General features: G+C 41.5%; 1 protein-coding gene and 11 non-coding genes across 12 annotated transcripts; 11 read left to right on the plus strand and 1 right to left on the minus strand.

The window, feature by feature from the left end:
• Nucleotides 1–45: 45 nt before the first annotated feature.
• ppp1r14bb (protein phosphatase 1, regulatory (inhibitor) subunit 14Bb) lies at nt 46–12280 on the minus strand. The gene is made up of 4 exons (XM_049757845.2): nt 11575–12280; nt 2050–2133; nt 1926–1958; nt 46–1848 (listed from the first exon to the last, which is right to left on the minus strand). The coding sequence occupies exons 1-4, from the start codon at nt 11773–11775 to the stop codon at nt 1780–1782; spliced, it is 387 nt and encodes a 128-aa protein (XP_049613802.1). The 5' UTR covers nt 11776–12280; the 3' UTR covers nt 46–1779.
• On the plus strand, nt 3302–3373 carry trnam-cau (transfer RNA methionine (anticodon CAU)). Its single transcript has one exon. It is a non-coding gene; the product is annotated as a tRNA-Met (tRNA).
• On the plus strand, nt 3494–3565 carry trnam-cau (transfer RNA methionine (anticodon CAU)). Its single transcript has one exon. It is a non-coding gene; the product is annotated as a tRNA-Met (tRNA).
• On the plus strand, nt 3871–3942 carry trnam-cau (transfer RNA methionine (anticodon CAU)). Its single transcript has one exon. It is a non-coding gene; the product is annotated as a tRNA-Met (tRNA).
• On the plus strand, nt 4063–4134 carry trnam-cau (transfer RNA methionine (anticodon CAU)). Its single transcript has one exon. It is a non-coding gene; the product is annotated as a tRNA-Met (tRNA).
• trnam-cau (transfer RNA methionine (anticodon CAU)) lies at nt 4431–4502 on the plus strand. Its single transcript has one exon. It is a non-coding gene; the product is annotated as a tRNA-Met (tRNA).
• On the plus strand, nt 4620–4691 carry trnam-cau (transfer RNA methionine (anticodon CAU)). Its single transcript has one exon. It is a non-coding gene; the product is annotated as a tRNA-Met (tRNA).
• Nucleotides 4981–5052, plus strand: trnam-cau (transfer RNA methionine (anticodon CAU)). The gene has a single exon. It is a non-coding gene; the product is annotated as a tRNA-Met (tRNA).
• Nucleotides 5345–5416, plus strand: trnam-cau (transfer RNA methionine (anticodon CAU)). Its single transcript has one exon. It is a non-coding gene; the product is annotated as a tRNA-Met (tRNA).
• trnam-cau (transfer RNA methionine (anticodon CAU)) lies at nt 5532–5603 on the plus strand. The gene has a single exon. It is a non-coding gene; the product is annotated as a tRNA-Met (tRNA).
• trnam-cau (transfer RNA methionine (anticodon CAU)) lies at nt 5721–5792 on the plus strand. Its single transcript has one exon. It is a non-coding gene; the product is annotated as a tRNA-Met (tRNA).
• Nucleotides 5904–5975, plus strand: trnam-cau (transfer RNA methionine (anticodon CAU)). The gene has a single exon. It is a non-coding gene; the product is annotated as a tRNA-Met (tRNA).
• Nucleotides 12281–12539: the final 259 nt, after the last annotated feature.

Below are 12539 nucleotides of genomic sequence, written 5' to 3' on the forward strand. Positions count from 1 at the left end.
CGCTAATTAGAGTCCAGACAGCCATTCAGTGACAAAGAGGCAAACTTTCAATTTCACATGTTTTTATTAAAGTTGCATAAAAGTGTAACAAAATTGAACAAAAAACAAGACCTATTGGTGATATTGCTACATTTGTTTGTTGGTTTGATTCAATCGTCCCAAAAAATCACAAGCTGCTTTCTTCAATGTTTAGCTCTTCGATTTAGCCTCAATGACAAAATTCAGTATATTTTAGTTTTTTCTTTTTGCAATTTTCTCCAAAAAAAATCTAAAAAAAAAACAGATCCAAACCAGGATTCTCAATAAAGAATCCACTCAAACAGTCTTGACTCTGATTGACTTTGCCTCTACTTGAAGTACAATCTACATGATTCAATCTAAAAAAAAAAAAATTCCCGCAAGTTTGGGCAAGACACAACCAGGAACAGCATCTGACTGGATTTTTGTTTGTTTAAATCCAAGGCCTGGCATGAAAGACATTTCATGATCGCCTTAAAAACAGTATTCAAATGCTAAATGTCCAAAAACATGATCTACACAGGATCACTGCATCAAGGCCTAAGTATTAAACACTCATTTCTTAAAACTAAAAACATAATCATTTAAAAAAAAAATGCTGAGTCACACACTTTACACTTAAAAAAAAAAAAAGTCTTCCATTTATTTGGTTTGTGTAACATAAATAATATCTAAGGCAACATCTGTTTCTTAAAGAAAAACAAAACGTGACAAGCAGCAAGTGGATGGAAAACGGAGGAGGGCGAGGACTCGAGTGAAACGGCGCCGTTGTCCTGCTGCTGTCACAGGTGTTGGCGATTGGTCACAGGAATTACAGCGAAACGTTTGTGCTTCTCCGATTGGCCGCCGATCAGTCTCGGAATTGGACAGACGCGAGACAAATGGCTCATTCTCGGATAAAATCGGCAGCTGCGGCTCGAAACAGCTGTTTGGGGGGGGTGCATTCAAAGTATTCCGAATTTCCTGACACTCGTCACCCAAATGGTGACTTTGATGACATCATAAATCACCACGCATCGCCGGTGACAATTTCCACCCCCCGCCTCAAAAAAAAAAAAATTAAAAAAACAATTTTCAACCACGATGAGCTGAGCACAAAACAATAACAGGCTGAAAATGGCCAAAAAAAGGAGTAGCAAGAAAAGGGATAAAAAGTAAATTAGAGTTGTATAGTTATTATAAAAACAACAAGGCAGCTTAGTTGAGGGAACAAAAAATAAATCAACAAAAACAGGAACCAGTCCTTAACTAAAAAAAATCTACTTTCTCATACAGAACACAAAAAAATGAAAAAATACGCTATGATGATTGTAACATTGAGCAACCAGAGTATACGCAGGCCCACTGTGAAAAAACACACCAGAATTTAAGAAAACCTACTTCAGCCACATCTACAGTACGACTTTCTATTTTTTTTTTTTTTTTTTTTACGACGCTGGTCTAAAAATACAGCATGTGTTATTGTTGGTGATCAGAGTTCCGATTTTTCAGCAAGTCTTTAAAAGCATCTCCGGGGCGTTAAAAAGAGAGGCCTTGGTGGTGTACAGTAAAGATCACCGCCCTAAACTCTGCAAGGACGTAGAAAAATGACCTCCAAACAAACAAAGCAGATAACAAAGTGGTTGTTTGACCCGACGGGTAAAACATGACAAGTCTTCCCTTCAACTCCAGCACTTGACGAATCGAGTGACAAAACAGGCGAGAGGAAGACAACAAGTGGTTGATGAGCGGTGGATGATGGAACTAAAAGAGGGGTGGCCATCATTTCTTCTGAGGCGTAGAAAGCTTCTGCATCCCTCGGATCTTGTCCAGGAGCTCCGAGATGAAGTCCTACATCAGAAACAACAAGCTTGAGCAAAACCCGATTGAAGAGAAAACGATTAGAATAAATTTGTGACTGTTCTTACCGCAGTTGGTTTAAAGCAGTCCACGAGTAAATCCTGCCAGATAGGAATAAGATTTTTTTTTTTTTTTTTAATCCCCCGGTGCATTTTAAGAAGTGTGCAAAACATCCAGATAGTCATGACCCACCTTGACCCTGGCGGCCCGTTCCACGTCACTCGGCATATCCAGCAATTCATCCACATCGATCTCAAGTTCTGGGATGGCCTCCTCCTGGGAAGAAAGTGAGCAAACCACCAAGGCGTTATTTATTTTTATTTTTTTTGAAGTGTTACTGCTCTTAAAAAAAAAGCACACCTTGTATTTTTTTAAAAACTAAGTTGGAACAACTTAAAAATATAAATGATCGACATTTGTAGCATTAGTTAGCAAAGCAAGCAAGTTGTTTCCTCCAAAGCAATTTGTTGTTTTATTTATATCTTATATCTAGTACAAGGGACACCAGTCTTCTAAGTTTTATTTCTTGAGTGTGAAAAATATTTTAAAAAAATATTTAGTTGAATTGCCCAATTGAGCTTGACTGAAAATGCATCAGCTCGGTCATTTGTAGCACCTCCCCCTTTCTCCTTACAGTGAGGTACCAAATGTGCCCTCTAGAGGGAGACATCATTCCACAAGTAACAACAATAGCGGAACAAATGACGTCTTCAGGAGCTCCACAAAGGTAAAAATAAAAGATCATCTCTGAATGCTTCACTTTTGGTTAAGGCCGAACAATTTTGAAAAATGTTTAAATACGAGCTTTTTTTGATTTTATTTGAGCTGATTCCGAATCTGCCCTCGTTTTTCCTCTCATTAGTAACAATAATAATTCATCTTCTGAACAGCTTAATCATAATATAATTACTAATTAATATAAATAAAAATATAATATGGTGTATACTTAGAAGTATTCCTGAATTATGGGTTAAGTTTAGGCACAGGTGGATTTAAAATAATCATTTCAACCCAAGGTCAAATTTGATGAATTGTTCAGCCCTACATTTGATTTGGCTGCCATAAATTGAACATGCTTCTTCACGATTCTGGCGTCTCTGCTTCCCCCTCGATCTGAGTTGCCCACACCAGCTGTCTGAGCACCTTGCCAACTATACCCACAAACACACTCCACACAACTGTGTGTGTCTCACGGGACGCCAATCTTTACTAATGTATTATAAAGACACATTTGTCCGGACTATATATGTATACGTAGAGCAGAGTGGCGCAGCGGAAGCGTGCTGGGCCCATAACCCTGAGGTCGATGGATCGAAACCGTCCTCTGCTATCTACATCTTTTCACCTACAAGTTAAAATTGTTGCCACCACTTTTTGTACCATTTTTTTTTTTTAATCAAGTGTATATGTACGACATTTGTCCAAAACTTATATGTATACGTAGAGCAGAGTGGCGCAGCGGAAGCGTGCTGGGCCCATAACCCAGAGGTCGATGGATCGAAACCATCCTCTGCTATCCATATTTTTTCACCTGATCACCTACAAGTTAAAATTGTTGCCACCACTTTTTGTACAAATTTTTTTTTAATCAAGTGTATATATACGACATTTGTCCGAACTTTATATGTATACGTAGAGCAGAGTGGCGCAGCGGAAGCGTGCTGGGCCCATAACCCAGAGGTCGATGGATCGAAACCATCCTCTGCTATATACGTTTTTTCACCTGATCACCTACAAGTTAAAATTGTTGCCACCACTTTGTGTACCATTTTTTTTTAATCAAGTGTACATATACGACATTTGTCCGAAGTTTCGATGTATACATAGAGCAGAGTGGCGCAGCGGAAGCGTACTGGGCCCATAACCCAGAGGTCGTTGGATCGAAACCATCCTCTGCTATCTGCATCTTTTCACCTACAAGTTAAAATTGTTGCCACCACTTTTTGTACCTTTTTTTTTTTTTAATCAAGTGTATATATACGACATTTGTCCAAAATTTATATGTATACGTAGAGCAGAGTGGCGCAGCGGAAGCGTGCTGGGCCCATAACCCAGAGGTCGATGGATCGAAACCATCCTCTGCTATCCATATTTTTTCACCTGATCACCTACAAGTTAAAATTGTTGCCACCACTTTTTGTACAAGTTTTTTTTTAATCAAGTGTATATATACGACATTTGTCTGAACTTTATATGTATACGTAGAGCAGAGTGGCGCAGCGGAAGCGTGCTGGGCCCATAACCCAGAGGTCGATGGATCGAAACCATCCTCTGCTATCTACATTTTTTCACCTGATCACCTACAAGTTAAAATTGTTGCCACCATTTTGTGTATCTTTTTTTTTTTAATCAAGTGTATATATACGACATTTGTCCGAACGTTAAACGTATACGTAGAGCAGAGTGGCGCAGCGGAAGCGTGCTGGGCCCATAACCCAGAGGTCGTTGGATCGAAACCATCCTCTGCTATCTACATTTTTTCATCTACAAGTTAAAATTGTTGCCACAACTTTTTTTTTTTTTTATCAAGTGTATATATACGACATACGTCCGGACATTATGCGTATACGTAGAGCAGAGTGGCGCAGCGGAAGCGTGCTGGGCCCATAACCCAGAGGTCGATGGATCGAAACCATCCTCTGCTATCCATATTTTTTCACCTGATCACCTACAAGTTAAAATTGTTGCCACCACTTTTTGTACAATTTTTTTAATCAAGTGTATATATACGACATTTGTCTGAACTTTATATGTATACGTAGAGCAGAGTGGCGCAGCGGAAGCGTGCTGGGCCCATAACCCAGAGGTCGATGGATCGAAACCATCCTCTGCTATCTACATTTTTTTACCTGATCACCTACAAGTTAAAATTGTTGCCACCATTTTGTGTACGTTTTTTTAATCAAGTGTATAGATACGACATTTGTCCGAAATTTAAACGTATTCGTAGAGCAGAGTGGCGCAGCGGAAGCGTGCTGGGCCCATAACCCAGAGGTCGTTGGATCGAAACCATCCTCTGCTATCTACATTTTTTCACCTACAAGTTAAAATTGTTGCCACCACTTTTTTTTTTTATCAAGTGTATATATACGACATATGTCCGGACATTATGCGTATACGTAGAGCAGAGTGGCGCAGCGGAAGCGTGCTGGGCCCATAACCCAGAGGTCGATGGATCGAAACCATCCTCTGCTATCTACATTTTTTTACCTGATCACCTACAAGTTAAAATTGTTGCCACCAGTTTGTGCACTTTTTTAATCAAGTGTATAGATACGACATTTGTCCGAAATTTAAACGTATTCGCAGAGCAGAGTGGCGCAGCGGAAGCGTGCTGGGCCCATAACCCAGAGGTCGTTGGATCGAAACCATCCTCTGCTATCTACATTTTTTCACCTACAAGTTAAAATTGTTGCCACAACTTTTTTTTTTTTTTTTATCAAGTGTATATATACGACATATGTCCGGACATTATGCGTATACGTAGAGCAGAGTGGCGCAGCGGAAGCGTGCTGGGCCCATAACCCAGAGGTCGATGGATCGAAACCATCCTCTGCTATCTACATTTTTTTTACCTGATCACCTACAAGTTAAAATTGTTGCCACCATTTTGTGTACTTTTTTAATCAAGTGTATAGATACGACATTTGTCCGAAATTTAAACGTATTCGTAGAGCAGAGTGGCGCAGCGGAAGCGTGCTGGGCCCATAACCCAGAGGTCGATGGATCGAAACCATCCTCTGCTATCCATATTTTTTCACCTGATCACCTACAAGTTAAAATTGTTGCCACCAGTTTACTATTTTTATTTAATCAAGTGTATATATATACAATATTTGTTCGGACTTTAGACATATACGTAGAGCAGAGTGGCGCAGCGGAAGCGTGCTGGGCCCATAACCCAGAGGTCGATGGATCGAAACCATCCTCTGCTATCTACATTTTTTCACCTACAAGTTAAAATTGTTGCCACAACTTTGTATTTTTTTTTTTTTTAATCAAGTGTATACATACGACATTTGTCCGGACCTTCTATGTATACGTAGAGCAGAGTGGCGCAGCGGAAGCGTGCTGGGCCCATAACCCAGAGGTCGATGGATCGAAACCATCCTCTGCTATCCATATTTTCCCTACATTTGATTTGGCTGCCATAAATTGAACATGCTTCTTCAAGATTCTGGCGTCTCTCCTTCCCCCTCGATCTGAGTTGCCCACACCAGCTGTCTGAGCACCTTGCCAACTATACCCACAAACACACTCCACACAACTGTGTGTGTGTCACGGGACGCCAATCTTTACTAATGTATTATAAAGACACATTAGTGTTTGTGGGTTGATATGGCTCTCGCACATAATGTTTGAATCTTTCCAACTTGAAATCGATTGGAGAGCCTGTGTGAGGCGTTTGGAAAAGTCCAAAAACAGCCTTTGGAGGAGACACAAAGAAAAGGAAGATCCACAAGGGAGGATTTCCAAAACAATCCTCCAGACTGTCTACTCGATGATTGACTCACAGATTGCTGGCAGATATTTGCACACTTCAGCGTTTTTTTTGTCTTCCAAACAAAACTGTACATTTTGTTTCCCAAGTGATAAGAAAAACATCTTGCGAAAAAGACTTGTTAAAAGAGACATTAACTGGATTGAGCAATCCAACAATCCATTTGGATTATGTTTCTGTGTCATTTAGTAATGCATAACAAGTTCAAAAGGGCAACCCACTACATTGTTTTTTTTTTGCAAATGAGAAAGCTGTTATGGAGATTAGTTTATATCCTGTTTGGTAACCTTGTCAATGTTTGCTCAACATGTCTGACATCTTAGTGAAAATTTATTCATGGAAAAAACTGAGAGGTATTAAAAAGCAAAGTTGCATGAAGAAATTTAAATCTGCTTTAAGTACTCTATTAATCACTTCATTTAATGTGTATATTCTCAATACTAAATACATAAAAATTTCGCCTTCTATGAGCACCACCTCCCTAAAAAAAAAAACTGACTTCAACTTTTATGTGCAATTATTTTTAATTGAAAAATAACAGACTGTCCTTTTCCAATATTGAAGTACAGGGGCAAACAAAAATGACACACACTTTTCAGAAATAGAACCTCTGCCCTGTTATTTTTCAAGTGGTAGTTGGTGTAAAAACTTTTTTGAGTACCACCAATCGCGAGTCAGCTGGTTACGTTCCTAATGAGCCTAAATGGAGTTAACTTCTGACATTGTTGAAAGTCAACGGGAATCCCAATTTCGGCCCAAAGAAGCTGGGAGGTAGCTAATGTCAGGGTGGAACATGAGGACTTATGCCCCCCCCACTGCTAAAATGGCTGACATCATGGTACATCATTGACTAGAGAGTAAAAATAGAATTCAGGAAGCTAGCTAGCTTTGGGGTCAGGGTGATGCGCTGCTCTGCTTCGTCAATAACAAAGTTTTGGCTAGCTGAGAATGAAGGGGGACAAAGCGGGAGAAAGGAGGGTGCTTGAGGACACGCCAGACAGGGAAGTAATGGCAGGAGGCCAACAGGAAGCAGGAAGGAGAAGAAAAAGTTGGCCGCGTGGCGCTTAAACAATGCCCCTTGTCTCACTTTTTCACCTAGCCGCCAGCGGCAAACATAGATGCGACTTTATGCTAGCTAAGAGACATGTGACCTGATTGAACTAACGCGCGACGTCCCGTCAACATGTGACACGGGGACGAAAGTCAGTTTAGCCAAACAGGAGATTCCTTTCTTCCTTTTCGAAAGTCAACTTCTCCTATGATGTAAAGTTGCTTTAATGTTAGCATTGGGAAATGCTAACAAAGAAAACAAAGGTTTGTTTGCGTCTAAAATAGGAGCACTTCGACTTCCATTTTACTATTATCTGCCTGTTTCTTACAATAACAAGTCAAGTCAAGTCTTGACTTGACTCTTACAATAACAACCATCTACTTTGCCTAAGTGACAATAACAACCATCTACTTTGCCTAAGTGGTTTTATTTCCCCCCCCCTTTTGAGCGACATTCTAGCGTTAAAACAGCCCAGTCGCTTTGGCGCGCTGCTAATGAATGAAGTCGCCTCGACAAACAATCCGCAATCCAAAATCAATACGTTGTGCTTTATATAAAAGCCGCGTGAATTAATCAGCTCGAATGCGCTTCCTCCAAGCACTTGTTTTTCATTTATTTATCGGGCGGGGAAAAGCAGCCTTTCAGTGTCTGGGTCGGTAAGTGTCTAAAACACGAACAAATTCTTTTCAAATCCATCCAAATTGTCCCTCTTGGAAACGGTTTTCACACAAGCTATTTCGGTTCCACTCAGCTCACACGTCATCTAGTGCCTTTAAAAAAATAAAAAATAAAATAAATAAATAAAACACAAAGCCCGCATTCAATTCCGACGCAGATAAAATGCAAACAGGCCTCCGGAGCCTCCTGAATGTCATGGAAGTGCCTCGCGTAGGGCCAAACCACGAACGCCGCCTGCCAGGAAACATGTCGCCATATTCAAGAGCAGGCAACGTCTTGCTTTTTATCCTAAACTTAGCTGACAATACTTTGGACCAAAGTCATCGCTCCCTCCACGTAATGTTTGAATAATTCAGGCATTTGCTTGCTTGGCCTGGCTCAGTGATTTACTGCTGTTGTTGTTTTTATTCTGTGATATTTACGTGTGACTGAGCAATGTGTCACTCAGGGCGACTTGCATCAAGCGGCGAGTTAGCAAAAACAAACATGACTAATTTGTTACTGGTAGATTGAGAGGTCCAAACCGTGTACACATTTTTCCACCCATTCTCACTGTAACACGAAGATTAAGAGCAGATTAAAATAGACGCAAACTAGGATTAATGCAGATTACCATGAGCATAGAATTCACAAATTTTCAGTGACGGAACAGTTTTGTGGAAATCGTCTCGGCTTTAACCCCTGGCTAACAGGCAGGCCCGTGTGACACGAGACAAAACGACAAGCTCGTCAAGTTGAGCCAGAACTTGAAACACAACACTGGAAAGAGTGAAGTCACCGGTGCGTGTGTTTTAACACGGCCAACACCAATATTTTGACTAAATAACCTAGCCCGGGGGTCAAGAGAAGAAAATCTCGCAATGCCCTTTTAGTTTTTATAAAGTGCCTGTACAATTCATCCACAACAAGCAGCAGTTTGAAAGATGGTACATAATAATTCAAAATGGAGGCTTCAAGATCCAGTTGGAGATTATCACACATTAAAATAAAAATAAAAAGACATACTGTGTGTATTTAAAACACTCACGTTTACTAGCACATAATGCTAATAACTAGCATGTGGCGACAGTTGACTCATTCACTGCCATTGACGGATCTAGACGTCCATTTTACTAAGGCTGGCAGAATTTCCTCATTTCACATGAGTCATCCGAAAAATGTGGTGGCTTGTTTATACTCGTAGTAGGTAGCGCTTAACTTTGTCTCTCTTCCTGTGACAAAATGGCCAAACATTCTCCTAAATGACTCACATCCTATGTTCTTCATCTCGATTCCTTCAGCCTGGCCACGTTACTCGAGTAATCCGCACACTTAGTCACCTCCGAACACCCCCTGTAAACTATTTGTATAAATGTGTGTGTCTGTGGGGAAGGCAGGGGGGGTCTGCTTGTAGAGACACACTGGGGGTCTTTCACTTCCCCCTATGCAACAACCACTTTTTGTTGTCACCCATTTTGTTTTTGTTTTTCACAGTCGATCACTGTTTGGTATTCAGATGTTTAAGTGTTGAAGGTTTAAGCTAACACTAATGTTTTGTGTGGTGTGTGTGTTTTTGCGTGAGGGCGGTTTTGGCCTTTCCTTGATATCGTTTCTGTATTTGAAAGTCGGCGTAATTACAATAATTAAGATCCAAATCATCCAGCTTCTTGTGATCTAAATGGTGCTAATTACTTCCGCTAAGGAAGAGGACACAATACTTTATTATGGTGCTGGTTATGTAAGCTTGTGAAATGGCTGACCAATAAATTGCAACAATGTGATGCTGTCATTTTTTTGATGTTCAATTTGTTTCAAATTAATTCCTACTCCTGTCTAAAGAAACTGCCGCAAATTGCGTTAGCTAATATTAACATGCTAACTTAGCATTGGATGACTTCATTTAGCACAGTCCAAGAATTTTGCGTCAATATTGGAACGCCTCAAATCTCTCAAACAGTTGTTACTTTGACTTCCGAATAATCTAATTTACTAATTGATAGCCTCTTATTTAATTTCAATGTGAAAAATTGATTATATGACTAATTTTAGTTATGATCTTGCTAAATGTTTTTGCTATTCTCCTGGGGAAAAAAATAGTGAGACTAGAGGCGGGTGGCTTTTTTTTTTAAAATTTTAAAAGGGAGTGGTGACTAAACGGGTAGAAGATGAACACGCCTGGTTGCCATGGTGCCAGTCTCTTTTTCGGAGGCACTCATGGAGCAGGTGGCTGGATGAGCATTCGACATACAGGCAGGCGGGAATGCCAGCGTTCTTTCAACAAATTATATGAATGGGAACATTACCAATCCCTTTTGGAATCAACTTTTTTTTCACAATCACAGAAGTGGCCTCTGTCAATACCGAATAAAGACCCACGTGGCTAACAAAAGGAGAGGAAGACGAACGAGCCAGGGTTCCCCTCGTATCCGCTGCGAGCTGAAGCAGCCTTTCTGGTTACGTCGCCGAAAAGAAACCGCAGGCTGTCCTCACAACTCGGACAAAGGAAGGGCTGGAATAACAAATTTTCCTCCAAAACCAATTTGTGTGACAGAAAAATGCATCCAAACTAAATCGAGAAGCTTCATCATATGACAATTTAATGACCCCCCCCAAACACTGCCAACACTTTAAGCGCCTTTTTGAAAAAGTAGAAGATCTGGTCAAGTCAGTTACCCAATATGAACTTTTTATTCTGCCAGTCCGAGTCTCGGTCATATTAAATCCATTATTGGCAGACGGTCAAAGCGCATTGATCCCCCAAATCCTCTGCGGATCACTTAATCACCTTAGTGCTCAGAGTCCCGCTCCCCAACAAAAACACATCGTCGATGATAATCAGGTGTCCGCCCTGCCCCTCACCGTGGTTCTTCAAGGAAAACTCCCAACCTGCTAAGCATTCTTCACGCTAGGAATAGCATGTGGGTCATTGCCAGCTCAGTTAGAGTTGACGTGAGCTTCCCAGCTTACCAGCCACCGCAGGTTACGACACCAACGTGGCTTTGATGAGCCATGGTTCAGCTTTTCCGGCACCCCCACAGGATGGACCCCTGTTGTCCGTGCATGTTTCGTGTCCTCCCCAAAGGCCTTGCGATTGGCTAGATTTGTTAGTTTTAAGGTGTTGCTTGGTTGTGGGGCGAAAAGATGAAGGTTTGAGGGGAAAAAGCATGAATAAAAAGCACATTTAGAGAGCGAGATGGACATTGCACAGGTGTGCTTTAAAGATCTTTCGACCAATGAGATTGCAGAGCAACCTCCCCTTCTCGGGGCTTGCCTATAAAGGCGACGTGAGCTATGAATAGCCACACACGCCGATCGACATATGTGTTAATTGTGCTTCATTCATTCTTTTTTGGTTTATCGTTGCTCATGACCTTCACTCTAACAAGTCGAAAGAAGCCAGTAAAAAATAATTAAAAAATAATAATAAATGGCCGACAGTGTATTACTTAGCAGGAGTGACTGATCGATTGGTTCGATCGGCGGGTTTTTGATAATGCTGTTACCGTACCTCGCAATCGTAGAGGTCCGTTAGCTGGTCGATGATCCACTCCTCCAGGTTGAGTCTTTTCCTCAATTCCTTGCGGTCATATTTGACGGTGACGCGTCCCTGCTTGCGAACCGGGGTCTCGGGCTCCTCCGTGTTGCCGGCCGGCGTTTGGAAGTACACCCGGGGCTGAGGGCTCGTCTCCGGGCTGGTGACAGCCGCCATGGTCGCTCTGTTTCGGCGGAAGAGAAAGATCCAATCCAACCCCCCGGGCCGGAGGTGCTAAAAGAGGGGGGGACAGCCACGAGGCGATCGACGCTCGATTCTTGTCTTTTAACGCGAGATGTAAAAAAAAAATGCTGCTCAAATGACGAGTTGCCTTTGTCGTCCGGGCTGCAGAAGAAAGACTCCCACGTAAAAAAGAGTAACCGGCTTATTGGCCTACTTACAGCATGCAGACTCAGCTTACATAAAAAGAAAGGCAGTCAACTCTTCTTTATCCAGTACAAAGAGAAAGCCAACCTCTCTCTCTCTCTCTCTCTCTCTCTCTCTCTCTCTCTCTCTCTCTCTCTCTCTCTCTCTCTCTCTCTCTTTCCTTTCCACGCGTCCCCTGGAGATGTGCGTGTTTTTGTTCTCTGGATGGACAAGAGAGCAACTGACGTAGACCAGAGAGAGAGAGGGGAAAAAAAAGATGGACTACTGTTAAATGTGGACTTGTTGTCCCCTCCTAAAAAAAAGTCAGTCCACGCCCACTTGTATGCATCGTGGACACCCCGTTTATCCACACACCCCTTTTATTCCAAAGCGGAAAATTCACGTGACCCCCACCCCGCAAAAAAAAAAAAAGCTTACTTTGAATTTTTTAATCTCTGATAGTTTTCAATGTTTCTAGAACGCTCACATTTATCACGTGGGATTTTTTTGAGAGGCCATTTACCCATAATACACAGCGCACATGTGCCTCCAGGGTTTAACTGCCACACAAACGC

The sequence above is a fragment of the Syngnathus scovelli genome, chromosome 1 (genome assembly GCF_024217435.2).
Source record: "Syngnathus scovelli strain Florida chromosome 1, RoL_Ssco_1.2, whole genome shotgun sequence".
Lineage (NCBI taxonomy): Eukaryota > Metazoa > Chordata > Actinopteri > Syngnathiformes > Syngnathidae > Syngnathus > Syngnathus scovelli.

Excerpts from the sequence above, each read along its gene's own strand:
- ppp1r14bb (XM_049757845.2), bottom strand. The coding sequence starts at position 11,775 with ATGGCGGCTGTCACCAGCCCGGAGACGAGCCCTCAGCCCCGGGTGTAC. Across the intron at positions 2,134-11,574 it reads CGGACCTCTACGATTGCGAG|GAGGAGGCCATCCCAGAACT; the intron begins GTACGGTAACAG and ends CTTTCTTCCCAG. Across the intron at positions 1,849-1,925 it reads ACTGCTTTAAACCAACTGCG|GACTTCATCTCGGAGCTCCT; the intron begins GTAAGAACAGTC and ends TTTCTGATGTAG.